Source organism: Trichogramma pretiosum, unplaced genomic scaffold, assembly GCF_000599845.2.
Source record: "Trichogramma pretiosum strain Unisexual culture from Peru unplaced genomic scaffold, Tpre_2.0 scaffold3, whole genome shotgun sequence".
NCBI classification, from domain to species: domain Eukaryota; kingdom Metazoa; phylum Arthropoda; class Insecta; order Hymenoptera; family Trichogrammatidae; genus Trichogramma; species Trichogramma pretiosum.
This window is the reverse complement of record NW_019641698.1, coordinates 2,463,720-2,488,950: the sequence shown is the minus strand read 5'-3', so window position 1 is coordinate 2,488,950 and position 25,231 is coordinate 2,463,720. Positions and strand designations below refer to the sequence as shown.

The window sequence follows — 25,231 nt, the reverse complement described above, 5'->3', positions numbered from 1 at the left end:
TTTTTATCTGGTATTATAAATTCTATGGACACTTTTAAACATTTGAGACTTTTTTAATACTTTTTTTAGCAGTCATCAGAATAGAGTCTTCTTTTTAAATATTAAATATAAAGTTTATTCGTTATTTTTAGGAAAGTGCTTTTTCAAATTTTAAAGCCAATTTTCATACATATTTACAATGATACAATCTTAGCCTAATTTGTAGCATCAAGAATACTGTGCAAGTATTACAATCCTAAAACAGTATTGTTAACTGCAAAATTGTATTGATGAATTTCGTAATTTATTCAGATTTCACTAATAGCTTGTAGGAATTATGAACTCCTCTTTTTTTTTAGAAGAGGTCAGGATACAAATATTTTGTAGGACTCTTTCTTTACTAATTGTTAAGTAGAGAAATCCAAGTTGAGATTTTAAATTTATATATATTTTAAAGATAATATTTTTATTGATCACTGCGCTAGAAAAATAAAACCATGTAAGGGAAATTTGATTCTACAATATGTTTAGATAAGAAGTTTATTGTTTGTGTAAAATATATACAAGTAATAAATAACTGTTCAGATATTTATAATATGATAACACACTTATTATTTCTTCATGTTGCTATAATCTCTACTGCATTTTGAAAATGCACTTACTTTTATCTTATTTTTTTATTTTCTTACAAATACACCTCACTGATCATAATACATAGACATGTTTTATGATTCAAATGAGTTGTGTCAATGAAAATGCTCTTGTACTTCACATCCTTTAAGAAGATATAAGTTATTTCCTTAATAACAGCTAATATTATAGTCATTTTAACGATAGCCTGTACATTTAAACGTAAAAATACAGGCTCATTCGGATTCGCACGAATTGTATTTATAATACACTTAAATTGTAAAATCATAAGACTAATATGTACATGCCAGTCCTATCAAGTAAATATTTATAACAAAAGTCTGTATATAAAATGTGCTGCATTGATAAGTGACAACTTTCAACGTATCAGTTTTAACGAGTTATATGGTAATTTTTTTGTCATAATTCAATAGATAATAAAAAAATGATGAAGATGCTGCATAATAAGAATACAATGCGTTATTTGAAAAAATAAAAAATTACTCATTAGTTCAATTAAACTTACATAAATATATATTTGAGTTATGGTCGGCAGAAATAACGAAAAAAATAAAATACCTCCTTTTTATGAACTTGTCAGAGTTGATGTATTGATCGAAAGTAAAAAGTCCACGATAATCGTGATAATCTTTATAACGCTAGCATTAGCTACAGAAGTACAATATATATATATAAAATATATATTTATACATTAACATGATCAATTGATATATAAATATATATCTACTTATATGTTTTTATATGTGTGCGAGCACACTAGCTTCATCATCCATTCATCGTTAAGCTTATTGATCTTCATGGAGCCAAATACAATAAATGTATAGTTATGAAGATACGTAGATACTTTTTATTGAAAAACACATTGACAATACTTAAATCTAAAAAAAAACTTAATACCTAATTTCAATAATAAAATCAATCACAACACAAAGTATAATGAATCATAATTGTAATGATCGCTTATTATTTCAACGAAATAAACGATTGATCAATAGCCTTTTTAGACATGAATAACGATCTTGGATTTATACATGTGAAAAAATTATTTACATCGTAAGATAAAAATAATCAGTTACTTTCCTTCTCGTTATCACACGGAAATATTTACTATCTTAATAACATTACTTTATAATTGTTGCAAAGGAGCAGTATACATGTATAATGTATGTACAATCTAATTACAATCTAATAACTGATGAATCGTGTAACGATATCAACGATTGTCAATGCACCGACTCTCAAGTGCTACATTAGGTATTTATAATGTCTGAGCAACACTTTAAGTGTTATATATTTGAAATAATAATTTATATTGTGAAATTAAATTATGTTATTTCTACTCAAATACAAGCTTGGCTTGTTTCTTTCATAAAGATCGAGTTTTTTCAAGCATTGAATTTGCTCAACTATACATTCGATTAATAATAAAAATTAATTTTAATTATGGTAATATTAATAATTATAATAATGATAATTATAATAATAGTAATGAACAATAGTTAATGTAATAACATCATTTTGCATTATTGTACAAAAGCTTTCAAAAGCGAAAAATTAAATTCTGATCATGTAGAACTTTTTGAACCTTGCAATTTTAACTCAGCCGGTGAAACTAAAAAGTCGACCCTGTAACGGTTATAAGGTCGATACGGAGTGTGATCGACGCTATTATCAGTGAATAACCGCGTCCTATGCGGTAACGAATTTTCAAATGCACCTAATAACCATTCTTGGCAGTGTCGGAGCTGCTGGTCCGTTGTATTTTTCGCCAACCAATTAGAATGCCAACGTTGGAACTTGCTGCCCTTAGATTTAGTCACTTTAGGATGGTCCTGATGAAATAAATTTTTTTTTTAAATTATGTAAACATAATTAAACAACTTTAAAGCATTAATGATTAATTACCTGTCGAGCCTTGAATAGACAACCCTTGCTGTAGACAATGGTTTCTTGATTTACAACATACATAAGGCGGTAATTATCAATATTAAATGTACACTGAGTTTCTTCCGACGTAACGATATCTGACCGTGATGCTTCAGTATCTGCTTCTTTATTTGTTCTGCAAAAATTATTCCAAATTAATTTTTTTATTGTGAATCAAACCAACTTTTTAATTTAAAAAAGTATACATACTCGACGTTTAATAATTTTTTTGTCTTATTATGCTCATTGTAATGCGGATGGAACCTTTTGAACCTAGTTAAGTTGCGAGGAATAAAGACTGGTTTTCGACCCTTCAAAAATGTACTTAATGTTTCACTACCACTGCTGCCGCTGACTGCATTGCTGTGTCCACTGTTCCAACCGTTCCCATCAACCTACAACAAATCCCAATAAATTTTTACCTTCTAACAGTTTTCCTTTCATTTATTGCCTTATAGACCGAGCTTAAAATTGAAAAAAATCTAACGAAAAAAATTAAAAAAAATTATTGTGGCTTTTTGGTAAAAACTAAAACTAAAATCAAATGATTACCAATGAAATGAATGTTAACTTAAATAATAAAGTATGAAATATCTCGATGTTGAAAATTGTGATTATCGCTTGTTGATCAATAAAAATACGAGTTTCTCATTACAGAAAATTAAATAAGTTAATCTTAAAACGAAATAACAATATAATTCGCCTTTTTTTAAAAAACTGTATACATAGCTCAGCGACCTGAGAGGTTGGAAATAAATAAATTGACACTTGACGTTGACAGTTATTTTTATCGATGCTTTTAATTTTATTAACTTTCTTCGTTTCCTTTTTTTATTCTTGACAAAACTTGTAAAAGTTTTTATTTTTTCATGCAGCAGTATAATGAATACACGAGTACGTGAGAAAATAAAAGTAACTTATAAATCACAGAACGTAGAGAAAATAAACAATTAATTCGACATTAAATAAATACTTTTTTTCAAGCCAGTAACAGTTGTTTAAAAAAAGCTTACAGATCTTAAATTACTTAATTTTAGTTCCTAAGTATTTGTATTTATTAAAACAAAAAGCAAAACGTTATAACTTATTGACTAAGAAAAGATACCTCCTTTTTATGATCAAATAAATTTACAAAATTAATAGAAGTGGATGCTTTAGCATATTTATGTAACAACACAAAAATTTAGATAGTAGTAAAAAAAGCTCAGAGAAACTGAACAGAGAAATGAAACTAAATGAAAAAAAAAAATTTATGAATGAGAATAAAAAAATACATGCAAATTGTGGTGTTGTACAAAAATGATAACTTAGACAAGTAGATGTTTAAAAGCATCGTTCATGTATTTCAATATCTCTTTTCTATACAATATTGTTGCCATTTATATTTTTCAATTATTATTTTTTTTAATTTGGATATTTCCACTTCGTATTTTACTAGAATAATAGCATTTATATCTTTTATTCCAGCTGTTCCCTTGTGTTTTCATAATTCTCTTCTCATTATAATTATTTGCTTTTTCATATTTTCATGTTGAAAGATACAAAATATAATTTTTATTTCATTTAGTATAATATTTAGATCTATCTATCTATATAATCGTACAGGGGTCAAGATTAAAACGTTTCTTTCCATACTTCGTTTCTTAATGAAGAATGTATACGTATATATAATATGTGAGACGGGAATAGGCGAGAGCAGGGTCTGAGACATTTTTATTCGGAACAATGTGTTTTCTTCACGAACGCGCACACGTTTTCATTTTTACAAAACTTTTTTTACAATTTTTCGAGCGCACCCTATATGCACGGTGACAAAAAATTTTTTTTCATTTACGTACAAAAAAAAAAAAAAACGATTGAGAAAAAACAATTGCTTTGCAGTTAACAAAATAACTAATATATTACAGTTATATCCGAGGATTTTTTAAAAATCTCTTCATATTTATATGTACAAAAATGTTTTCCCATTCAGTTAACGAAATGGCCATAATTTTCACCTTTAATGACTGATTTTCGTAGGAAGCACACACACATAATATAACGTTGATAATCATTACAATAAATGCCGACGATAATATTATTGTACAAAAAATTTAATGTATAGTAAACACTTGCTAACTTTTACTTTTCACATGTAATATGCTAAAAATTAACCATCGTCGTCGTCTTCGTCGTTTACGGCGTTCCTTTATTTGAAAATCTTGACTCTCATATGAAAAGTGAAAATTCGTAAGGAATCGAATTTTTTGAGTAAAAATGACTACAGCCTCGTAATCGTAACTGTTTTGGAAGAACTTGTAGATACGCTCTTGTTTTGGACCGAATCGTGAATGTGTGCCACGAAATTGTACACTTCATTGCAGAATATTCTCTCGCCCAATCGCAATCAATAGTTAATAAAGAATTTTCTTTACACGCGCTTTTTCTTCTGTACCGCAGGTGAACTTTTTTGGCGCAGTTCTACTTCTTTTCTACATATTTTTGTGTCTATTGCGTATAAAAAAGAACTGCTAACACAACGTATATTTTATATTAAAAAGAAATTATATTTACAAGAGCTATTGTGAGGCTGTTGAGCCATAAAGAAATAAACAATAAGAATTAAAATGTAATCCATATGAAATTTTTACGCTGAATCTACCATTTCACTATAATTCATGGCTCAACAGTCTGATGCAGACTGACATTATTCATAATTATGTATAATTTTTTTGGAAATATTTACAAAATAGTTACCTTAGAAGTATATGCGCTAAGCCCCAGATCTACGTTTTATTTTTAAAGAGCCTAAAAATCATCGCAGGGAGACTGAGATAGAGAGAGATTCATTTAAATGTGTCTCGAATCAGTTGTTCTTTACACGCAGTACGTAGTAGTAATAATAACGTTTATGGTAATGATATTAATCATTATAAATCGTCACTGTGACTTTTTTCTATAGACATATCTTCCATATTCTCTGTATCACTCTTCGATTCCTATAAATATATATTTAATTTTTATATTTACAAATATTTACTGGAACTTCTTATAATTCAACTTTTTTCTAGTCAAGTAAAATTCGGTGCGATTCCCTCAACATTCGTTCGACGGAATTAGTTTATTGAGTTCTACGATTTAATAACATTCGCACGCGCACTCATACACGACTTATTCATTTACAAACAATTTTTCACAAATTGTAACTTTTATTTAATTTCTTTCACTTAATTCAAGGCAATGTCAATTTTTTCGTGTTTAATAAATTAATTCGATCGTACTTATCAATATGTATCGGGAATCACGTCGAAAAATTAAAAGTTAATAACTTTATTAACTTGTATTTCGTATTGTATGTAGTCTGCGATCGCTATGCCTATTAGATTCTATCACTGAAAGATACGTTCTTAATTTTAAATTGTTAGTAGCGAACGCGGAATAGCACATTACGAATTTTCTCTCTCTTTCTGTCTGTAGATACTTAATATTTTTAAATTTTATAGACAACATGGACCTATATTTTCTCTCGTTGAAGCTGCAGATTTTTTGTAGGAAATTCCAATACGTAGAGAATTGAAATTGTTGTTATGTTTGATTCAAGTATTAGTATCAATTTGTTTCACACTGTGAAAACTGATAAGGGACACGAATGTAACGTTGGATAGAAAATGTACAAATGCAAAAAATTAGCAATCAAGTATGTTTCATACTTCTTTCAGACTTGTCAAAGCATTTATAACTCGTGTATAAAATTTCATTTAAAACTAACGAACAATATTATGCAGGGGTCAATCAGTATTATATAGCACTAAAATGAAAAATTGAGAAGGTCAATTTAAAATTATAAATAATTTCGTTACGAGTTTTCTCTTCTATTTCTTAAAAAATAGTGCTGCTCTTTGGCTAGACGAACGTAACTGTGCGTTGAGTAGGATGCAAAAATGCAAATTTTTTATAACCGAATCAATTGAATTAGTCCGTATCTGGATACGTTTTGAGGGCAATTTAAATTTAATCAATGAAATGCATATATCAGAATTTCGAAAAAAACCCTTCGATTATTTCTAAATTGAACAAGCACCGGTATAATACAAGATGAAATTACTAAATACAATATGACTACATTTAAAAAAAATTAAAGCGAAACTCGAACCGAGCATAAGTAGTTTACAATTGAATCTGCATAGAATTAAAAAAATATAATTTGCAATGTATATTAAAATATATAATTTCCGATATAATAAATCACAAGTACTCGCTATGATCAGAAGCTAGAATCAAAAGTCGAAGGTAGTACAATTTTTCTATTCTGTCTCTGATTAATACACATATATAAACGTAATAGGGTAATACGTTAATTACAACCTTTGTTATCGGAGCCGCAAAAATTCCTCTCAAAGTTTTCATTAATAAATGTGGTTCAAGATGAAATGATTCCCGAAAGGTAATCGATGCATTATTTATATACATCTAATTTATCTAGTTTATGAGTATCCACTATGGATACCGGGCGGAGCAGCTCATTATAGAGAAAATGATCACAAATTTGTACCGCGTTTTCACTTCTATTATACTATTATCGAGATGATTTCAATAACTTAATCACAATTCTGATGAATGGTAAGTAATTAATGTATAGCAGTAATCATGATAATAGAAATAGTTAAGCCACACGTTAGAGCGCAATGATAAGTAATATCTACAACGTTGGCAAGTTTTGAAACAAGGGGTGTGGATCCTATACCTTCTTGTTAACGTCAGTATTCTTGCGCTTTCTTCCCCTCCCCCCCTTTGATGCCTGGTCGCTACTCACAGGATGACTAGCTGCCGCATTAGAATCGGTTGAGGAAGTAACGTCCTTGGAACTTTGTCCTGGCACTCCTACACCACCACTAATCGTCGTCGTTATTAACGACGTCGTCGATTTGCCTTTAGCCGTACCCGAATAATTCTCAACGTAAGACGACCACTTTTCTGCCACTATCACTGAGGTCTCTTTGTCTCTATCACCACGATTAGTGTTCGAATGGGTATTATCCTCGGACTCGACATCAATCATCGTCATTAACATTTTTAGACAATTCTTGTACTGTAAATTTATAAATGAAAAGTTAACTGGATGTTTTAAAAGATTTATAAAAAAAATTAATTTAATTAAAATGTTAAAATTCTACTTACTATGACGATTCTGAAGATGTTTTCGTCAGTCATTAAACGTTCGACATCTCTGAAATATGCCATTTCATAGGCAGTCCTTAAATAAGCGGTCCGACACAGACCACCTGTACTAGAAACCTCTTTTGGTCGCTTTCTTTCTCGACTGAATATTTCCATACATTGAACGCTAGGCTTATCGCAGACAATATGTTGAAGCTGTGTGGAAACGGATGATTTTATTACGATGTTTTTCATTCATGCAAAATACCATTAATAAAAATCATTAAAAATTATTTACCTGTCTCACAGCATATATTACAACTTTATCAAGTGTAAAAGCAGTGAAGGCATGGATACCAAACATTTCTCTTAAATTATCTTCATATTGATTAGCGTCAAGATTTCCGTCAAGAAGATTTTTAATCATGTCCAGAAAAACAGGGTAGTATTCTTCGATTTTATGTACATCTATAAATTTTAATTAATAAATAAATTTCGAGTTAAAATAAATAAAATTAATTAACATTAAATTAAAACTCACTTTTAGGCTTTAATCTAAGGGCAATCGCTGTACTTTCTTTTCTCTGTTGTTTATACTGCCTTTCTTCTTCAGCAAGAACCATGGCTCGATTATACATTTTATTTATTCGATCGCAGAGTATTTGATGAAGTCTCATGAAAAGATACCAGTTATTGCTGCCCATGAAAAAGACGTATGCTTCATTAGGTTCTCTCATGGTATGATGATTTTGAATCATTCTTTTCATGTTGTCTTCGTCATGTTTGGAAGGCGTTTCAGGTGATTTACTGTCGTTATTTTTATTGCTCCCTTGCAATCCGGCTGCATTGTAAGAGCCAACATCCAAATTAGGTGTATTTTTCCCCGTACTGCTGGAGGGCACATCATCTTTGTCGTCTAGACATAACAACAGCAAGATTAAATTTTAATCAAAGAATCATTTGAAATTCAATTTCATTGGGTAAGTATGGCAAAAGAGCTGTGTACGCGTTTCATATATATTACAAACGGTGTTTATGTGGCCCACAAAAACTAATTATCTTTCCCGTTTAAATTTGACGACAACTACAATAGTTTTTCAATAAATACATGAAAATTCAGATCCATTCTTATGTAAATTGCATTACTTTATCAAGAACATTAGTTTTAGCAACAAATTAAACTTTCAAGCATCGCGTAAAAATTTTTCAGACCGATAAATACTCATAGCCACGATTGACTAAAGGCACAACTCAATGCCAACTAGTATCTATGCAAACAAGAAATTAGCGACAATTTCTCCGTAAAGTCAAGGATTATTGTACTTACTTTCTTCGTCTTGTTCATCATCGCTGAGTTCTTGTCTTGGATGATAAAATAGATCGGGTACAAATTGTTTCAGTATTGCTTTTATTTGTTTTTTATCCCCTTTCTGTATTGACGTTTGTCTTTTCACATGATGGATAATAAGGTTCGACACGTCATTCAAAATGGGCGTTAAAGGAGGATACTGTAAAGTTAAATGAGCCTCATCTCCTGAAACGCCAGTATTTTCCTCATTCTCGTGTCTCTGTAAATAGAAAACATTATAAAAATTATCTATAAAAAAAATTTGTTCAAAAGAAAATAGTCGATTATTACCTCATCATATACGAGCTCAATTTCATTATACAAGGCTTTCGATCTGAGCGATTTAATATCGGTTTGTTTGAAGTTAATACCCTGATGATCGAGAGACTTCAAATAAAACTTTTCATTTTGCTCTCGCCAAAGGGCGTTGAAGCTTTTTTGAGCTTCTCTCCATTCTTCCTCTTTAGCTTTTAATCGTCTTAGACATATTGGCACTGCGACTACTGGATTCTTTTTTAATCCATCAATTATATCTGCTGCTTTATCACCATAAATCCTTCGAATAGCTCGCTGATGTATCGTAGGCGAATTTCCGCCTAAACAATCGTCCAATTTAAACCTTAATAATTCTTCTTGCGTCATTCGGGCCATTTTTTTAGTAATCGCTTCTAGAACGCGAATAGTGGCGGCGTTTGTTTCAATTACAACATCAAGCTCAAAACGTTCATCTTCACAACGATAGATCATTTCTTCAAACGAGGTTTTTCTTGACGTAACAAAAGTACTATCCTCAGACCATGTCGGGAACGATACCCAAGTATCATTTAGCACCGATTTACACAAGGCAGTTCTACCAGCACACTTCGGCAGAATATAAGTTTTTGGTATAGCACAATACGATGCACCAAGTCGTTTACATGCCGTATAGTCAATTTCCATTGCAAGATCCCCTTGAGGCCTGTCTTGATGACTCCTAACTACATTATTTGGTACTGCTTCAATGTTGCATACTGAATTAGAGTTAGAGTTAGAAGGTGAGAGCGATGTCGATGCGTCTATATAACCAAGAAACTCTTTAAACCAACGTAAAAGATCAGGAAAACGTCCCAAAAACGGAGTAACCAATGTAACCAATTCAGTCTTAGATATGATTTCATTGTTGAATAATGCAAGACATCTTAAGAAGTTCTCATACACTTCTTGGGAACGCAGAGCTTTGCGAACCTGTAAAATTTAATTTGGGAAACATTAAAAACTTATTCACTTTAGCAACGATGATTTGAGGTACTTTTTACATATTTTTACAGAGCAATTTTTTTATTATAAATTTTTATAATCTTAATGAAAGTGTAATTATTTTTTTTATTTCAATGTTTTGAATACGATTGACAATTTCAACCCAACTTAGAAAAAAATGTTTAAATAATTGAAGATAAATTTACCTTGTCAAAGAAGGCGTAGTCCGCTAACGTTCCATGCTTCCCTACTTCTGCTATGGATAAATCCCGAACAGACGCTACTTTATGTTTTTTAGGAGGAGGTGGACCATGGGGAAGATGAGAATTACTTGTTGTTACTGTAGTATTAAATGACGGACTCCTTTTTAATTGATTCTGACTGTGTCCATATTTCTGACTTGGCACATTGACTTCTCTCATTCCAGTACGTTCCTTCTCTCGTTCTCGCTGATCACGTACATCGAAAGGAATAACCGACCCTTGTTCTCTAGGTACAGGGCCGGCGTTATTGTATTGTTGTTTCAGGGTGGGTGGCTTTTTGGCAATTGTTGCGTGATCATTAACATTACACACCTTATTATTCTGAAATACCGCAGACTGGGGTACAAGAAATTATATTAGAAATTTTCTTAAATTCATCTCTCAAAATAAAATGAAGATACAAGGATAGATTGAATATAGATTAAAATTTGAAAAAAAAAGAAAAAAAACAACTTACAAGAAATTGATCTGTTTGCATATTTTCGGGATTACTCACTAGTGCATTTTGTTGGTTAGTAGCATCAGGAAGAAATTGGCCAAACTCCAGTAGTAAATCTTCCTGATTTTCAAACAATTTTGCAACCTGGCTGTAAACTTCAGCTTCTGTTAATTGTTTGCCACTACCAGCAGCACTACCTCCACTTCCACTTCCTGATTCTTTCATATTTCGTTGTTCCTTTTGATATGTATGGAGAATTTCAAGGAACCTTTTGTATTTGTCAGGATGACTTTGAAATCGGTTCTGAGAAATAATACAATTGAAATGAATGCTGATGGAAACATGAACTGTAAAATTTACAAAAAAAAGTTATTTACCTTAATTTTATTAACATAGTTAATCGCATGATTAAACTCTACTGGTTGATTTTGCTGTTGTTGACCTGACACTGGTACACCATCTTGAGCTTGACTCAATGCTTGGCTTACAGCCTGAGCTTGCGCTTGTGTCACATGGTTATTGTATGCAGGAACTGGTGATGCAGATCCATGCATTGGAAGGCTATTTGGGCCAATATTATTTATTTGTGGATGAATAGTTGCTCCCCTAAAATATTTAAAAAACAAAAATAAGAACATATTTCTTGTAGAGGTTTGATTATTCATTTTTGAATAAATTGATCAATAAAACTTTGATTAAAATGTTGTACTATTATAAATAAATGTAATAAATTAGAATCAACTGATATTTACCCTTGCATTATTTGTACAACAGGTTGGGCCTTGGGTAATTGGATTGGAGGACTCGTAATAGGTGGTGATCCAACATTGACTGTACATTGGTGAGCAGATGTAGTATTGGTGTGAGTGGCTGTTGGACTAGGCATGCTAACCGAGACTTGAAAAGCGTAGCCTTGTTCATTTGCCTGAACCTCTATTTTGTAACCCGGCGGTAGAAATGTGTTGAAGCCAACGATCAATTCGGGATGTCCTTTAAATAAATGGCTAACCCTGGTAATAACTCCTGGAGTATCTATGCTTTGAGATTTAAACTCTTTCATAATATCTAAGAAATCATTATAAACCTGGGGTTGATCACTAAATTTGTATTTAACTTGATCGAGATATGATAGCGCATCTTCAACTTTGAGCCTTTGAAACTGCTGAGCAGAATTTTGATTGACATGCCCTTGCGTTTGAATTGTTGGAGGATTGCCTTGTACCATCTAAAAAAAAAAATAATGAAGTTCATTGTACAATACTGTAAGGTAAATGACTTTTAAAACTTGGTTGTCCTTACTTTGCTTTGACCAACTGGTCTGGTAGTAGCTTGTGCATGTTTTCCAAAATTTGTAGCATTATGAACTACTAACCCTGCTGGTATAGATGCGGCACATGAGGAGTTAGCAGGAAAGCCACTGTTTGAATTACTGGACTGCAACACGTAACCCTGGAAATCAACAGTCTACATCATTCTTGCCAATGCAGTCAAAGTAAAATGTGATTTCAGCTCAGTAATTAAATAAAACTCACCTTTATGGGAGCGGTCGCAGAATTAGGAACGACAATCGCGCCAGGGTACTGCTGCTGCGACTGCGAGTATTGAATACTGCCTGGCATCTCTTTTGCTTGCAATTGTCTGCCGGTAGCTTGAACGTTTATACCAGCCGACGAGGTGCTCGGGCCAGGTAAATAATCTATAGTCTGACCGATTTGCGATCCTGGGCCAACACCGACAGCAGCAGTGGGGCCGCCGCCAGCAACAGCGACGGCTGCACCCGAGCTCGACGTGACACTGACGTTGTGATGCTGTAATTGCAACTGCTGCGACAGCTGCTGCTGCTGGTGTGGCTGCTGCTGTTGATGCTGTTGTTGCTGCTGTTGCTGAGGTTGCTGCGGCTGCGGCCGCTGCGACTGTGACGCGGTTGGCGGTCCTATCTCTTCCACCCCGCGAACGCGTTTCATCTCAATTTACATCGAAAATGCTGAAATAAAAAAGAATTTGCCAATTGTCAAATCGTGCAGAGCAGGTAAGATGAAAATGCGTTAGGTCAATTCGCATGTTTGTCATATCTCGTGTGTATGTGTTTACTTGTTTATAAGTGTTTCTGTTATTAAATTTATTGATTGTTTAAAATCGGAGCAAATCAAAACAAAAATACGCTGCGCAGAGGGGGTCTCCATTACTACGTACGCGTACACGTGATAAAGTTATTATACAGTTATAATAATCGTAACAGCACCAAGTATGGCAAAATCCAGTCACGCATGGGCATTTCACACCAAAATATAATAGCTGACATAATCCCGCGCTCTTTTCGACGCGAGTCGCTGCTATATCTATATCTGCTGTTCCGGTTTTCATGTTGTACATGGCAGCCAAGCCAAGTGACGGCGTGTTGTGCCTCGCTCGTTCTAACCTCGCAATCGAGTGCAACGTGTGCGTAAAATGCGTCTGTACCGATAGGTTTCGTGGTGTTATGAGAGAGTTTTGAATAGCGGCCGAATTTTTTTTTTGGTGAAATGAAGCTAGACAGACGAACGCATACAGGGACAAAATCGAGACACGAGATTTAGCTGAAATATATGATATGAATGGACGCAACGTCTCAAAAACGAGCCAAGCTACGTTCATAGATAGGAGAGAGAGAGAGAAAGAGAGAGTATGTACAGGAAAAGAGAGTTGAGAGTTGACGTTATAGTGAACGAAGTTAACCTACCAGCAACAGTATTATGTGTATGAACAATAAACTGCGTGAAGGCACTGTAAAAGTTCACTGCCCGTTTACTCACTCACTCACTTACTTGCACACACGTATACACAATTTACAACGAGAGTGAGAGAGAGCTGGGGTCGACAATCAAGTAATCGATTGCCGGCTTGGATTGTTATCACGAGCGTCCGTCAAAATTGCCTCGATCTCTAGCGGTATCGTGGTCACTGCAGTGCATGGCATTTTATCCGGTAGAGTGATCGTTATTTATCTGTCCTCGAGCAACAACACTACAGCAGCCGCCACAGCACTGAGTCTCGGTATATATGGACGTCGTCGTCGTCGTCGTCGAGCGGCACGCAATAATATTTCGAGGCACACCACACGCGCGTTACAATACTACGGGGCACACGAAATCGTCGAGCTGCACCTCTCGAGAACGAGAGGCGACCTTTATAGAATTTGATGATGATGATTAGATGTGATGTGTAAACCTACCCAAGCAATCGAGAGAATTTTCAAGTGTCAGTATTGTACCTGACTGGGGACGTATCAATAATTCAAACCCTGGCTGTTTCAAACGCTGAGAGTTTTTTAAACAAACACAGATCCTTGTATATCAATTATCGTAGGATCTTTGGCTTGATGGCTTGGCGACGACACGACTTTTCGAAAAACGAGCAACTTTTCCAATGCCCACTGACACGCACACACACTCGCGAACAGAGAGAGAAAGAGAGAACTCTCTCAAGATTTCGTCGTGCTAGCAGTATATTTCTCGAGCTGTATTTTCAACACACTAACTATATTTCGTTATCAGAGCTAGATATAAATCATCCCTCCGACGGGTTTGAAAATGAGATTACAAGCTATGCCTCGAACAATGGATCACCACGTACGTCGGTTTAAGAAAACGCGTACACACGATAACGCGTTGGTATCCCGAATGACGACTGCAGGAGAAAACACATTACGGCAGTGTACAATTCAGCGCGGAGATTATTATACACGGCGAGCGCGAGAAGTTTTCAGTCTATGGCCAGATGGAGGGCGACACGCGCGCCTCGCTCTATAGTGCGTGCTACTGCTCTGCTGGCACACACTATACATCGTCGCAACTACATACTCTACAGTGTGTGTGGCATCAAGCGGGCTAAATAACTGATCCGAAGTATCTTAGTGATGGTAATACGTGTGTGCGCACGCGTATCTCTGCGCCGCGGCGGCGTCCTGTTGTGTGTCGTTTCGTTTCATTCGAAATCCAGCGTTTGGAATATAGTCGTATATATGTTGGTACGGGCGAAGGTGCCTATAAATGTATAGGATCTGGGATGTATAGTAACGAGTATATACACACATCTTTATATTATATATTTTTTAAGAGAGAAAAGAAGATTATAGGTATAGTGGGACGCTCGCGCCGAGTGTATACATAGAGATCGACGAGTCGACCATCGCGCCCGATCTGGATGAGGATCGGTGTATATGGATACCCCAGATGTATAGGTAGTGGGAGTACTAAAGCATCGTACGCAGCTATGTATGTTTTTGAATCGCCTTGCGCGCAAATGTGTGTTATATATGCCTATAGCATAGAATGTTGTGTGTGCATGTACTGTCATATTATTATAGTCCGTTCATCCGAGCATCACCTTGCGCTTGCGCCTAATGGCATAAACTTCAGGCCGCGTAAGGTGTTGTGTTTATCGTGAGAGCTAGATCGTCTCCGTACACAATGTATACCTATTATGCTGCAGAATTATTTCAAGGTTTCATTCATTTTGATTTTGACGAGGTTCGTTACTAGCAGAGATTCGATGATCGTACGATACACAGAGCTATGAGCTTTTCTTCGGGCACGCGCGACATGAAAATTGTTGAGTATTTATCGGTTTTTAATCGACCTGCGCGCGTGAGGCATCTTCTATTCGGTATTTCGTATCACGAGCACGAGAGCCTCTCGACATAAACATACACCAGGCGCGATGAAAAATTCTAAATATAAAGACAATCCCAATTCGCGTCTATGTAGGAAGATTGAAAAACGAGACAGCAGACGAGAAATATTCGCGCTTGCACACATACACACACACACACACACGCACGCCCCAACGTATATAAGTAGGTATACATAGATCACGGAAAAAAGAGCGAATACGAAAACTGCTGCTGCTGCTTCTGTTGCTGCTTCGCAAGTATTATAGCGCGAGCTCCAAAGCTTATAAAGGGGGAGGGAACTATATACATAGCCAAGTCGAGTGCGGGCGGTCGCCACGAGAGGCGCCTCGCTACAGCTCTGCCAGTCTGCGTGTATGTGTGTCTGTGCATGTGTGTTTGTACGTTTTGCTACGTGCTAGGCTACTGCTGTCGTCAAGAAGCTCCGATTTCGATATTACATTAAATGTCTAGCTGAAAAGAAAATATTTCAACGCGAGTACAATCGCGTGAGTTTCGCAATAATAATACGTCGACGATGAAAGGAGCCTCGAGTCGATTATCTTCTGCTGGCCTGCTGCTGTGCGTATTGTACAATGACTACGCGTATAACAACTCCGAACGTGTGCGACTGCGTGCATATTTTTTTGTCATACATTGATGCGAGTGCTCGACTTTCTGCGTGCATTTTTTGTACGTAGGCGTCCGTTGTTGTCGAGTTTATATAATAATAAAACGACCAGCTGGTCTTTCCGTTATCATAACGGCGGCGGCTTGAACGACGACAACGACGATGCTAGGTAGCCGCAATTCACAAATATAGTTGCACGGCGACGACGACCAACACGTATACGCACGTACACAGTCTCACACCCATATTTATAGAAGCGTCAAAGGCGCGCGCACCAATGTAGCTGCTCGTAAGTAGGCATACATATAGCTCAGCGCAGCGCAGTGCACGAGAGAAAGAGAGGCATGGAAAACTTGCGCTCGGGCGCGCTACTGCTGTAGCATATGATCGCGAACGAGTTAAAACTCTCTTGCGTGTGTCCGCCTGCTGCCGTACATTTATTTTGATAAAATTTCGAAATTCCTTCGCGCGGGCCTTCGTGTTTGGGCATGTGCGTACGACGCCGAGGCACACTTCGGCTCTCGTGTACGGTATACAGCACCGTAAAGGTGAAGTACACACAACGAGTTACATAACGGCAACGGCAAAAAAAAAGGAGTCGAATTCGAGCGAGGCATGTGTCTGCATAGGAGTGCAAGTGTATGCGTGTGTACGTGCGCAAAATACACGGAAAGAGAGAGAGAGAGAAATTTTGAAAAGCACCGAAAACCCGAGGTAAATTGTATCACACACACTGCACAGCGACGGAGGTAGCGGTGGCGGTGTCGGCGGCGGCAACAGCAGCAAGGTATTCGCGATCGGACAGGAAACGACGCGCCGTGTGCTGCTGCTGCTGTTACTTTTGCGGCTGTCTGTGACTGTCCTTTCTCCCTCCCTTCTTATATTATGTGCTCTCTGCACGCATACTAACAGCAGCAGCAGAAATATATATAGTTGCAGTGTGTACTGTGTACTCTTTGCGCTGCATGTTTTCGGTCAGCGAGATAGAGATATACATGGCGGCACACAATATGCATATACTGCCTCGCATGCAGAGGCCCTCGGCGCGACGATGCAGCTCGTCGTGTGTGCGTGAGGGTGTGTGTACACTTCAGAGACGCGCTTGCACTTAAAGGCCAAAGGGCTTGGTTGCAGGGCTCGCTCGTTGTAGTAAGCGAGCATAATATAAAAATCGATCGAGGGTAATCGCATCGATGAGCGCGAATCAACGACGTCGACGCACACAACACAGAGTTTAATCGGTACGAAAAGAGAAAAGATCGCATGAAGTAACAGACAAAAAAAAAAGGAGTCGTGGACTTGTATACAAGTATAGAATCACTCCGAATTCGCTCGCAGAAAACACAACATAAGCCAGCAGCGGTATATATAGGGCCTCGGTGTGTGAGGAGGCAGCCCGCAGCAGCAAGTCAGCAGCTCGCACGAGCGTCGCGCGCGCGCGCGCGCCAGTCACGAAGCGCTACTTTCGCTCTGTGTATACATGCACACACATAATCGCGCGCACTCACACATTCGCGTACAGCACATAGCCGATATAATACGTCTTTACGAGAGCGAGCAAGAGAGAGAGAGAGCGACGAACGACGAAGCGACGTTTACAATGCAGAAGACGTAAAACCAGCCGATTGTATTGTAACTCGCACTCGCGATGTTATAATAATTAAACTCTTTTTCGTTGCATTTTTTTTCATTTTATTTTCATCCGTGTAACGATCAGCGCGCGGTGTCACCGAGACCTATTAAGGCCACACACTCATGTTCACGATCGCGTTTTGCATTTGTGCGTTATATTTATAATATACACACGCGCACGTACGCGAAAAGAGCAGCGAGAGCAAAAAAAAAGGAGCAAAGAAAAGTACGTTGAACGAGAGAGAGTGGACCGTTTGTATTTATATGTGTGTGTATATTCGCCAAAGAACACGCCGAGAGAGCGAGATAAAGAGGACGAGACGATGTGTGTAATACGTGTGTGGCGTTGCGCCGGGTCCGATCTTTTTCGTTCTTATACTCTTTTCAACGTTTCGCACCGCAGAAGCACCGCAGCAGTATGACTGGCTGCTGCTGTTGCTGCAGCCGCGCGCGCGCGTGTATATGTGTGTGTGAGTGTGCGTGTGTTATATACTTGGTGCGTTGTGTTGTATGCTTGTAAAATGAAATGCCCGCGTTTGTTGCAATTCGTGCTGCGTGAATGAAAAAAAAAACACAACGTACCTTCGATTAAAGCTCTGTTTTTTCCTTGAATTCTCGGTTGACTCTCTTTCTGTCAAAGTAACCAATGTTTTGATAAACCTTTAGGCGAGCGAATTTTTTTTAATGTACAAAATTTTGGAGTCACTTGACATCTGCACTTATACACATACAAATGCATATATTTTCATACATGTATTTTATATACACTTTGCACACTTGGGGTTGCCTTGGGTTTATAGGTAATGTTGCTTTCCTTCCCCCCCCTTCTTTCCAAGAGTTCTTGTATGAGTGTGTGAAAGAGCGTGTATACATACACACAAGCTTTATACGTTTGTCTGCCTGTCTCTCCGCTGCTTGCGCCTGTCTGGCCTGCTGCTGCTGCTGTATATGCGCGCGAATATGCGCGTGTATTGGTTTCGCGCAGTAGTGTAGGTATTATATACGAGAAAGATGATGACGACTGCCGACTACTACGACGACGGCGACGACGACGACGTTGTTCTCGTTTTTAGGCTGGCTTTGTCCTTCGATCGGCCCGATGCAACAAACTTTTTTTTCAACTCTTAATTATTGTTTTTTTCTCCTGCTGGGCACGCAACGCACTTTTTCACGTTCATACACTTATACGTATGTAATCACAATGTTCTGTCTGTTTGAGCTTGTGTGCGTAATGCGCGCGCTCGCGCCTTTATAGAGCTGCATATACGTATGTGTGAATACGATAGAGAGAGAGAGAGAGAGAGTACCTATATATGTATTTGATACATATAGCTCGCATATATAAGAATGAAACACAGCAGAGCCAAGTAAATACGTTTTATTAGTCTTTTAGAGAGGTTCGACGAGGTTTGTGTATTATATTTCGTCGAGTGTGGCGACGAACAACAACGACGCGATGCACTCACGAGAAGAGCAACAACGGCGAATCAACAAGAACGCGCACTGCTGCAGTCGAGGAGGCAGATCCGTGGTTGAACACAATGCTGCTGTGACGCAGGTTATCAAACGACGGCGACGACGACGCGGGGCTACTACGGCACAACTTTTTCTTCATTATTCGAGGTCGAAGCATGACTCGTGCTGCAAGAGTATTATCGTAACGCAACCAGAACGTAGACGACGACGCAGTCGTCGTCTTTGCGGCTGCTGACGACGAGTCAGACTGCTGCTGCTGCTTCAGTCTGCTGCTACTGCTGCGGTTGAAACGCTTCTCCTCGAATTTTTCAGTAACAATTATTTCGCCGACGCTTCTTCTTGCTTCACCTTTGCTACTGCTGCTGCTGCTGCTGCTGTTACGACGTTGGCTTCTGCTGCTGCTTAGCACTTTATTCGCCGATGAGTTACTATTTCTTTGATTATTATTATTGTTGCTGCTGCCGACCAAAATCATCGCAGCAAAGCATTCGCACACAACCGCACACACCGAGAGAGCGCACGCACATAAAACTTTAACAACTTCTTGGCGTTTTTTTTCTCTTCTTCTTTATTTAGGTGCCGAGCTCAAGTTCTCCAATATGCACACACGCGCGGGCACCCGATTGCATATGCAGCAACGACGGTGTATAATAGTTACATCAAACGAAACTCGTGCGTGCATGCACGCACGCACACACACACAGCACACCACACACGCAAAAATGGTTCTTCGCCGTCGTCTCTCGCAAAATGTTCTTTTGCGGGGGTCTCTCAGACGACGCACGTATCCAAGTGCACGCAACTATATGTATGTGCTCCGACTTCGAGTGTGTAGTGCCTCTGCCCGCTACGACGTATGTGTGTGTTGGTGAGTTAACGCACGCCTAGGCTTTATTACTCCATAGACTGTCCATAACGTCGTTTTTTTGCAGACAATCTCGCGATGACTTTTGCGCGAAAACTCGGACGACACCACTGCACATGATAAATCGAGCGATCCCAGCACGAATTTCGGAGCCGCAGAATTGAAAAACTGCTGCTGCTCTTGAGGCTTCACACACTATGTAATTGTGGCTGGTGCAGAAAAGCGATGCCTATATGTATCGCGCGCGATGCATCGGCAATAAGGTAACGCTCTACGCGGTATGGCAAACAAGGAACTGACTTGACTGGATTTGGCTGCTAGCTGCTAGCTGGCTGTGTTGGTTGGCTGGCTGGCTGGCTGGCTGGCTGGTTGGCTGCTGCTTCGCCGCTGCGCGCATACACACACACACACACCAGCAACCTATACGTCACGCACACACGAACATAAACACAGAGAGGTATAGCAGCAGCAGCAGCAGCAGCAAGCAAGCCAACTCCAAGCCAGAGACGGGTGTGCGGAATATAGCGAGGCACCCCTCGTAACCTCTCCTGCTGCTGTTGCTGCTACTACACTTGGACGCTGTGTCGTTGTGTGTGCATACGTACATGTGTACATGCATATCTCGAATCGCGATTGGCTATATATACTCGCACACTCTTCGATGTGTACGTGCGTATACCTATACGTGCATAAAGTACACATGCGCTCGTTTATTCGTACGCTCCTCGAGCGTGTATGTATGTGCGTTTCGCGCGAGCCTGTATTGGTACGAGAGAGAAACTTTAGCTGCTATATTGTCGGCCCCAGGGCCGTATACGATTGTTACGTTAAAGAACTTTGCTGATGTACACAAAACCATATTGTCGCGCTAAAACGTGCTCTGGTCCGATGTCTCTTTTTCTTGCTCACTTTACTTACATGAAATTGTAATACACTGCATTCGTTCATACGCTTTTTCTTTTTCTCAAGAGAAAGTTCTCATGTCTTTCTCATTATAATCTTTTACCTTTACAATACAGATTATCCTTTGACCTATTAAGTTTATTGGAATTTACTGATTACTGCTAAAACTTGTAACAAGCATACTTTCATCATAAATTTCACAATTACTGACTTTTGATTAATATTCAACTGATCAATGAGAAGCTGTAAACTTTTTAGTGAACTTTGAGTAACTATTAATAGAATATAACTTAATAGAAACAAAGATTCTATAATAGAAATCCTAAAAACTTATTTGTCTCTATTACCAGTTCAAAAGTCATCAAGTCAAGTTTTGACATTCATTACAATTGCCTTAAATTTACACAGACATTCTTGTATTTCAAACATTATGACAGATGGTATAGACACTGCAGCATAATTTAAACATTATAAAATGTACAATAACTATACACTTTGCACAACACTTCTTATTGAGTCGCTTTGAAATACTGATATTTAGTATAAACAAAAATATAAAAGATAACAGCTACAATCAGATACATCACAATCAGCTGCTGAGTTCCAATGAAAGATTGTTATTACAACTTTGTAACATAGTAAATGTTGAAGTGAATAGTAACATTAGTCTAATTTGCTGGCTCGTAACATATTGCCAAAAACAAAAGAATTCACAACTTTAGATAGTATGATTATTTTTACATAGCTACCTCACAGTGTAAACACAATAATTACAGACATAAAAAATAAATATAACTTAGGTAAAAAGAAAGAAAGTAGATAACAAAGTGATAATGGAAAGTGGAGTGAGGAATTCACATATTGAATATGCATTCTACAGGTTTCACAATGATATGAAAAAGCACTTGACAAATTTTCATTTAGTTTTTAATAAAAAATTTCAATTTTATTGAGTCTTTTTTCAATATACACATAATGCATTCTTAGATGCACATGTTTTTTTTATGTAACTTAATATTTTTATTTTCCAGCACCAATAATCTAAATCTAAAATGAGTAAATATCAAATTATAATGATAATTAAAAGATGAAAAAAAAAGAATCTTGTTAAAACTTTAAGCAATGATAAATAAAAAAAGATAAACATGATTTAAAATAATCCATACGCACATCAATGTCATTTAAATTGTTGTCAATTAAATGAATTAGATACATTATTATAATCCCTTAGTTGATCAATGATACAGTTTATGAACCAAATTACAAATTATAATAGAAACTGAAAAGCATATAAATTAAATTTAAAATGGTGTGAAGATTCATCATGTTTGAAAGTATTGTGAGATTTAAATCATCATTAGCAGTAAATAGTTACGAACAAACCAGCTCGACTCCATTGTCTTGCAGGTTGGTCATATAATTATACTTGTAATTCTGGCTTCGAGTGCGACTGATTTTCTAAAAAAAAAGGTGAAAAAAAAAGAATCAACACCACACGCGCACTTGAGTCAAAGTCATACGAGTTCTTCTGTCACGTATTATTTTCATCGTGTTTTTAAAATCTGTTAAATCTCACATGGTCACACTGCTATACTTCTACTTGGAGTCCGTATTCGATATCACAGCCGCATTAAAAGTGCAACAATAAAAAAAAGAAATACATCACTTCCGATCGTCGAGTTGGAGAAACAAAAAGAATTACGGCTGGCTCGAGACCCACACGTAACGAAAATAATAACAACAATAGACCGGCTTGTTATTGAAGGAGGCGCGCGCGAGACGACGTTTTGGTTGCTACGGCCCTGGTGAGTTGCGCGTTAGTTTCAATGAGCGAGAGAGACGGAGAAGGTTGCTGTCCGACATCTTCGCGCGCGCGATACATATACGTATAATATCAGCAGCAGCAACAACAACGGAACGGCACGGCACGCACACCACGGTCCACGACGCGACGAGCGCCGCCACTGCAGCAGTAGCAGCAGCAACAGCTGTTCCACGCGGCGAACGAACTCCCCATTCGACGGCGGCGGCAGCAGCGAGGAATCGTCGCGCGAACGCGCGCATCGATCTCTCGCGCTTGTGGCCCGTGCTCCGCGCGCTGTGCAGTGTGTCCTCTCCCGAGCAAAACGTTTGCGTTTGGCCGAGCCGAGCTGCGTCGCTCGGCTGCCGCGATTTAGGTCACAGCAGCTACAGAGAGAGAGAGAGAAAGAGAACGGCGCAGAGCAGAGTGGGTAGGGTGTACCGAATGCTGCACACACTACCAACACAAGATATCGCGAACTAAGCGCGCCCGCGCAGATAGTCATATATAGGAGCAGCATATCTCACACGTATACGAAACGAAGCCCGATATACCCTTTCCCTGCTGCCGTTCGGTTCCCTTGCGTCCGACCTCTCTCTTTCTCCGTCTCTCGCGCGCGCTCACCCCCCCCCCCCCACTGCGTCGTTCTTATTCGCGCTCTCCCACAAGTCTTTGCAGTTCGCCTGCCACATCGACGAATCAGCGAAAAAGCCAACGCGAAAGAGAGAGAGAGACAATGCGAGACGAATCGACCAGAGAAAAAACCAATATGGCCTACTGGAGTTACGTGACCCGACTCCGCTTTTCCCCGAAGAAGCTACGTGGGTTGATGCCGTGGCTCCCGAAATGCCCCCGAGCTGCGGAACCTCCCGGATCGACCGATTTTCACGCGGGTCTCTACTCGATATTATCCGTCCACGGCGTTGACGAAATCGCGACGACTCGTCGATGATCGCGACATCGCGTATATCCCGATGACTATAGCCCATTATTCAGCGCGATTTCAACGTGGCGTGCATGAATAATTCGCACCAAGTTCTATCTAATATACTTCTGTATAACTGCACACGACACCACCACTATTACTGCCGCGTCTACGAGAACAGCAGCACCACGTACGTGTGTGTAGCGAGAGATCGCTCGGTGGTACTTGGTCGGGTCTCCGCAGCCGTCACCGCCGCCGCAGTCGCCATTTCGTGTGCTCGCTTCTCTTCGTCGTGCAGCACAGTGCAGCATCTTCGTCGAGACCCGAGCCGATATATTCGCTCTCGAATATACGTGCGAGTCTTCCCAGGTGCTGCTGCTGATGTACTGACGCCTCCGACGATCGTTCGAGCCATACTGTACGCACCACAATTTTCTTAAAATGCCAGAAAAAAAAATGGAGAATTTATACGCGAGTGTACAGGAAGCGCAACGCGACGACGATTATATAAAAATATCGAGCACGTTTAACGGGCATTGGACGCTTGGAATAAACTGCGTAATCGAACGTACGAGACGACTGCGGGCGAATTTTCGTCGCTTTAATCGAAGGTGAATATGGTTTATAAAAGCCAGGCAAATGGAAGACGCGCCCCGAGACACACGACTTCGGCTAGATATGCTCGTTCGTTCGAGCGCCCGACATCGCGCGCGGAGAGCCTCGACACATACACACACACATACGTAATGGAGCAAGAGAGAGAGAGAGAAGTATACGTTGCGGAGAGCCCCCCAGTATCGAGCTCAACGCGCTACTGCTGCTGCTGCTGCTGCAGCCGATGACATGTACGTGTGTGTACATGTGTAGGTGAGCATCGTATTGGGCTCGGGCGACGTTGCCACGTATACAGCTCTGCAGTCGAATTGCCGCAGAATATAACTGCGTACATTATTCTCTGCAGGGAAGGAACCGCCTTATAGACCACGTTGCCAGATCGCGACGACGACGACGACGACGACTATCGGCGGAGCAACTCCTTTCTCTGTTGTGGCACGGCGCGTCGCTCGCCTCCGCCTGCTGCAATGCAGCGCGCCTTCTCGAACTATAATAATATAAAACTGCACTCGACGCGCACTCGGGCGATGATTATTTTTTGCAACGCTCTATGAGTGCACCACTACTACTGCCGATATAATATACCACGACTTAACTCTCGCTACGTGGTGTGGACTGTGGACGCCGTTGATGTTAAACACACTTATAATCCGGTCACGTGGGAGGCATGCATCGGCGTTAGTTTGTTTTTCTTCAATCGTGTTCCTTTTTGCGCTCGTCGGGCGAAACGTTTTCGCTTTTGGGTTTTGCGGGGCTG

The 25,231-nt window shown here is 38.6% G+C and overlaps 1 protein-coding gene across 11 annotated transcripts; it reads right to left on the bottom strand.

Annotated features, from left to right (window-relative positions):
• Nucleotides 1-503: 503 nt before the first annotated feature.
• Nucleotides 504-20,302, bottom strand: LOC106650457 (paired amphipathic helix protein Sin3a-like). Of its 11 annotated transcripts, none has more exons than XM_014368447.2 (16): nucleotides 18,472-20,302; nucleotides 12,511-12,962; nucleotides 12,278-12,442; nucleotides 11,731-12,203; nucleotides 11,356-11,584; nucleotides 10,997-11,281; nucleotides 10,483-10,875; nucleotides 9,332-10,264; nucleotides 9,020-9,260; nucleotides 8,234-8,608; nucleotides 7,991-8,160; nucleotides 7,714-7,908; nucleotides 7,280-7,624; nucleotides 2,767-2,951; nucleotides 2,536-2,692; nucleotides 504-2,462 (listed from the first exon to the last, which is right to left on the bottom strand). In XM_014368447.2, the coding sequence occupies exons 2-16, from the start codon at nucleotides 12,940-12,942 to the stop codon at nucleotides 2,196-2,198; spliced, it is 4,845 nt and encodes a 1,614-aa protein (XP_014223933.1). In that variant the 5' UTR covers nucleotides 12,943-12,962; nucleotides 18,472-20,302; the 3' UTR covers nucleotides 504-2,195. The 11 variants fall into 11 exon arrangements, 9 of the variants coding, with proteins under 9 accessions (XP_014223933.1, XP_014223932.1, XP_014223940.1 ...); XM_014368446.2 differs by lacking the exon at nucleotides 18,472-20,302 and adding an exon at nucleotides 14,190-14,692; XM_014368454.2 differs by lacking the exon at nucleotides 18,472-20,302 and adding an exon at nucleotides 14,190-14,692 and having other exon boundaries at nucleotides 7,349-7,624.
• Nucleotides 20,303-25,231: the final 4,929 nt, after the last annotated feature.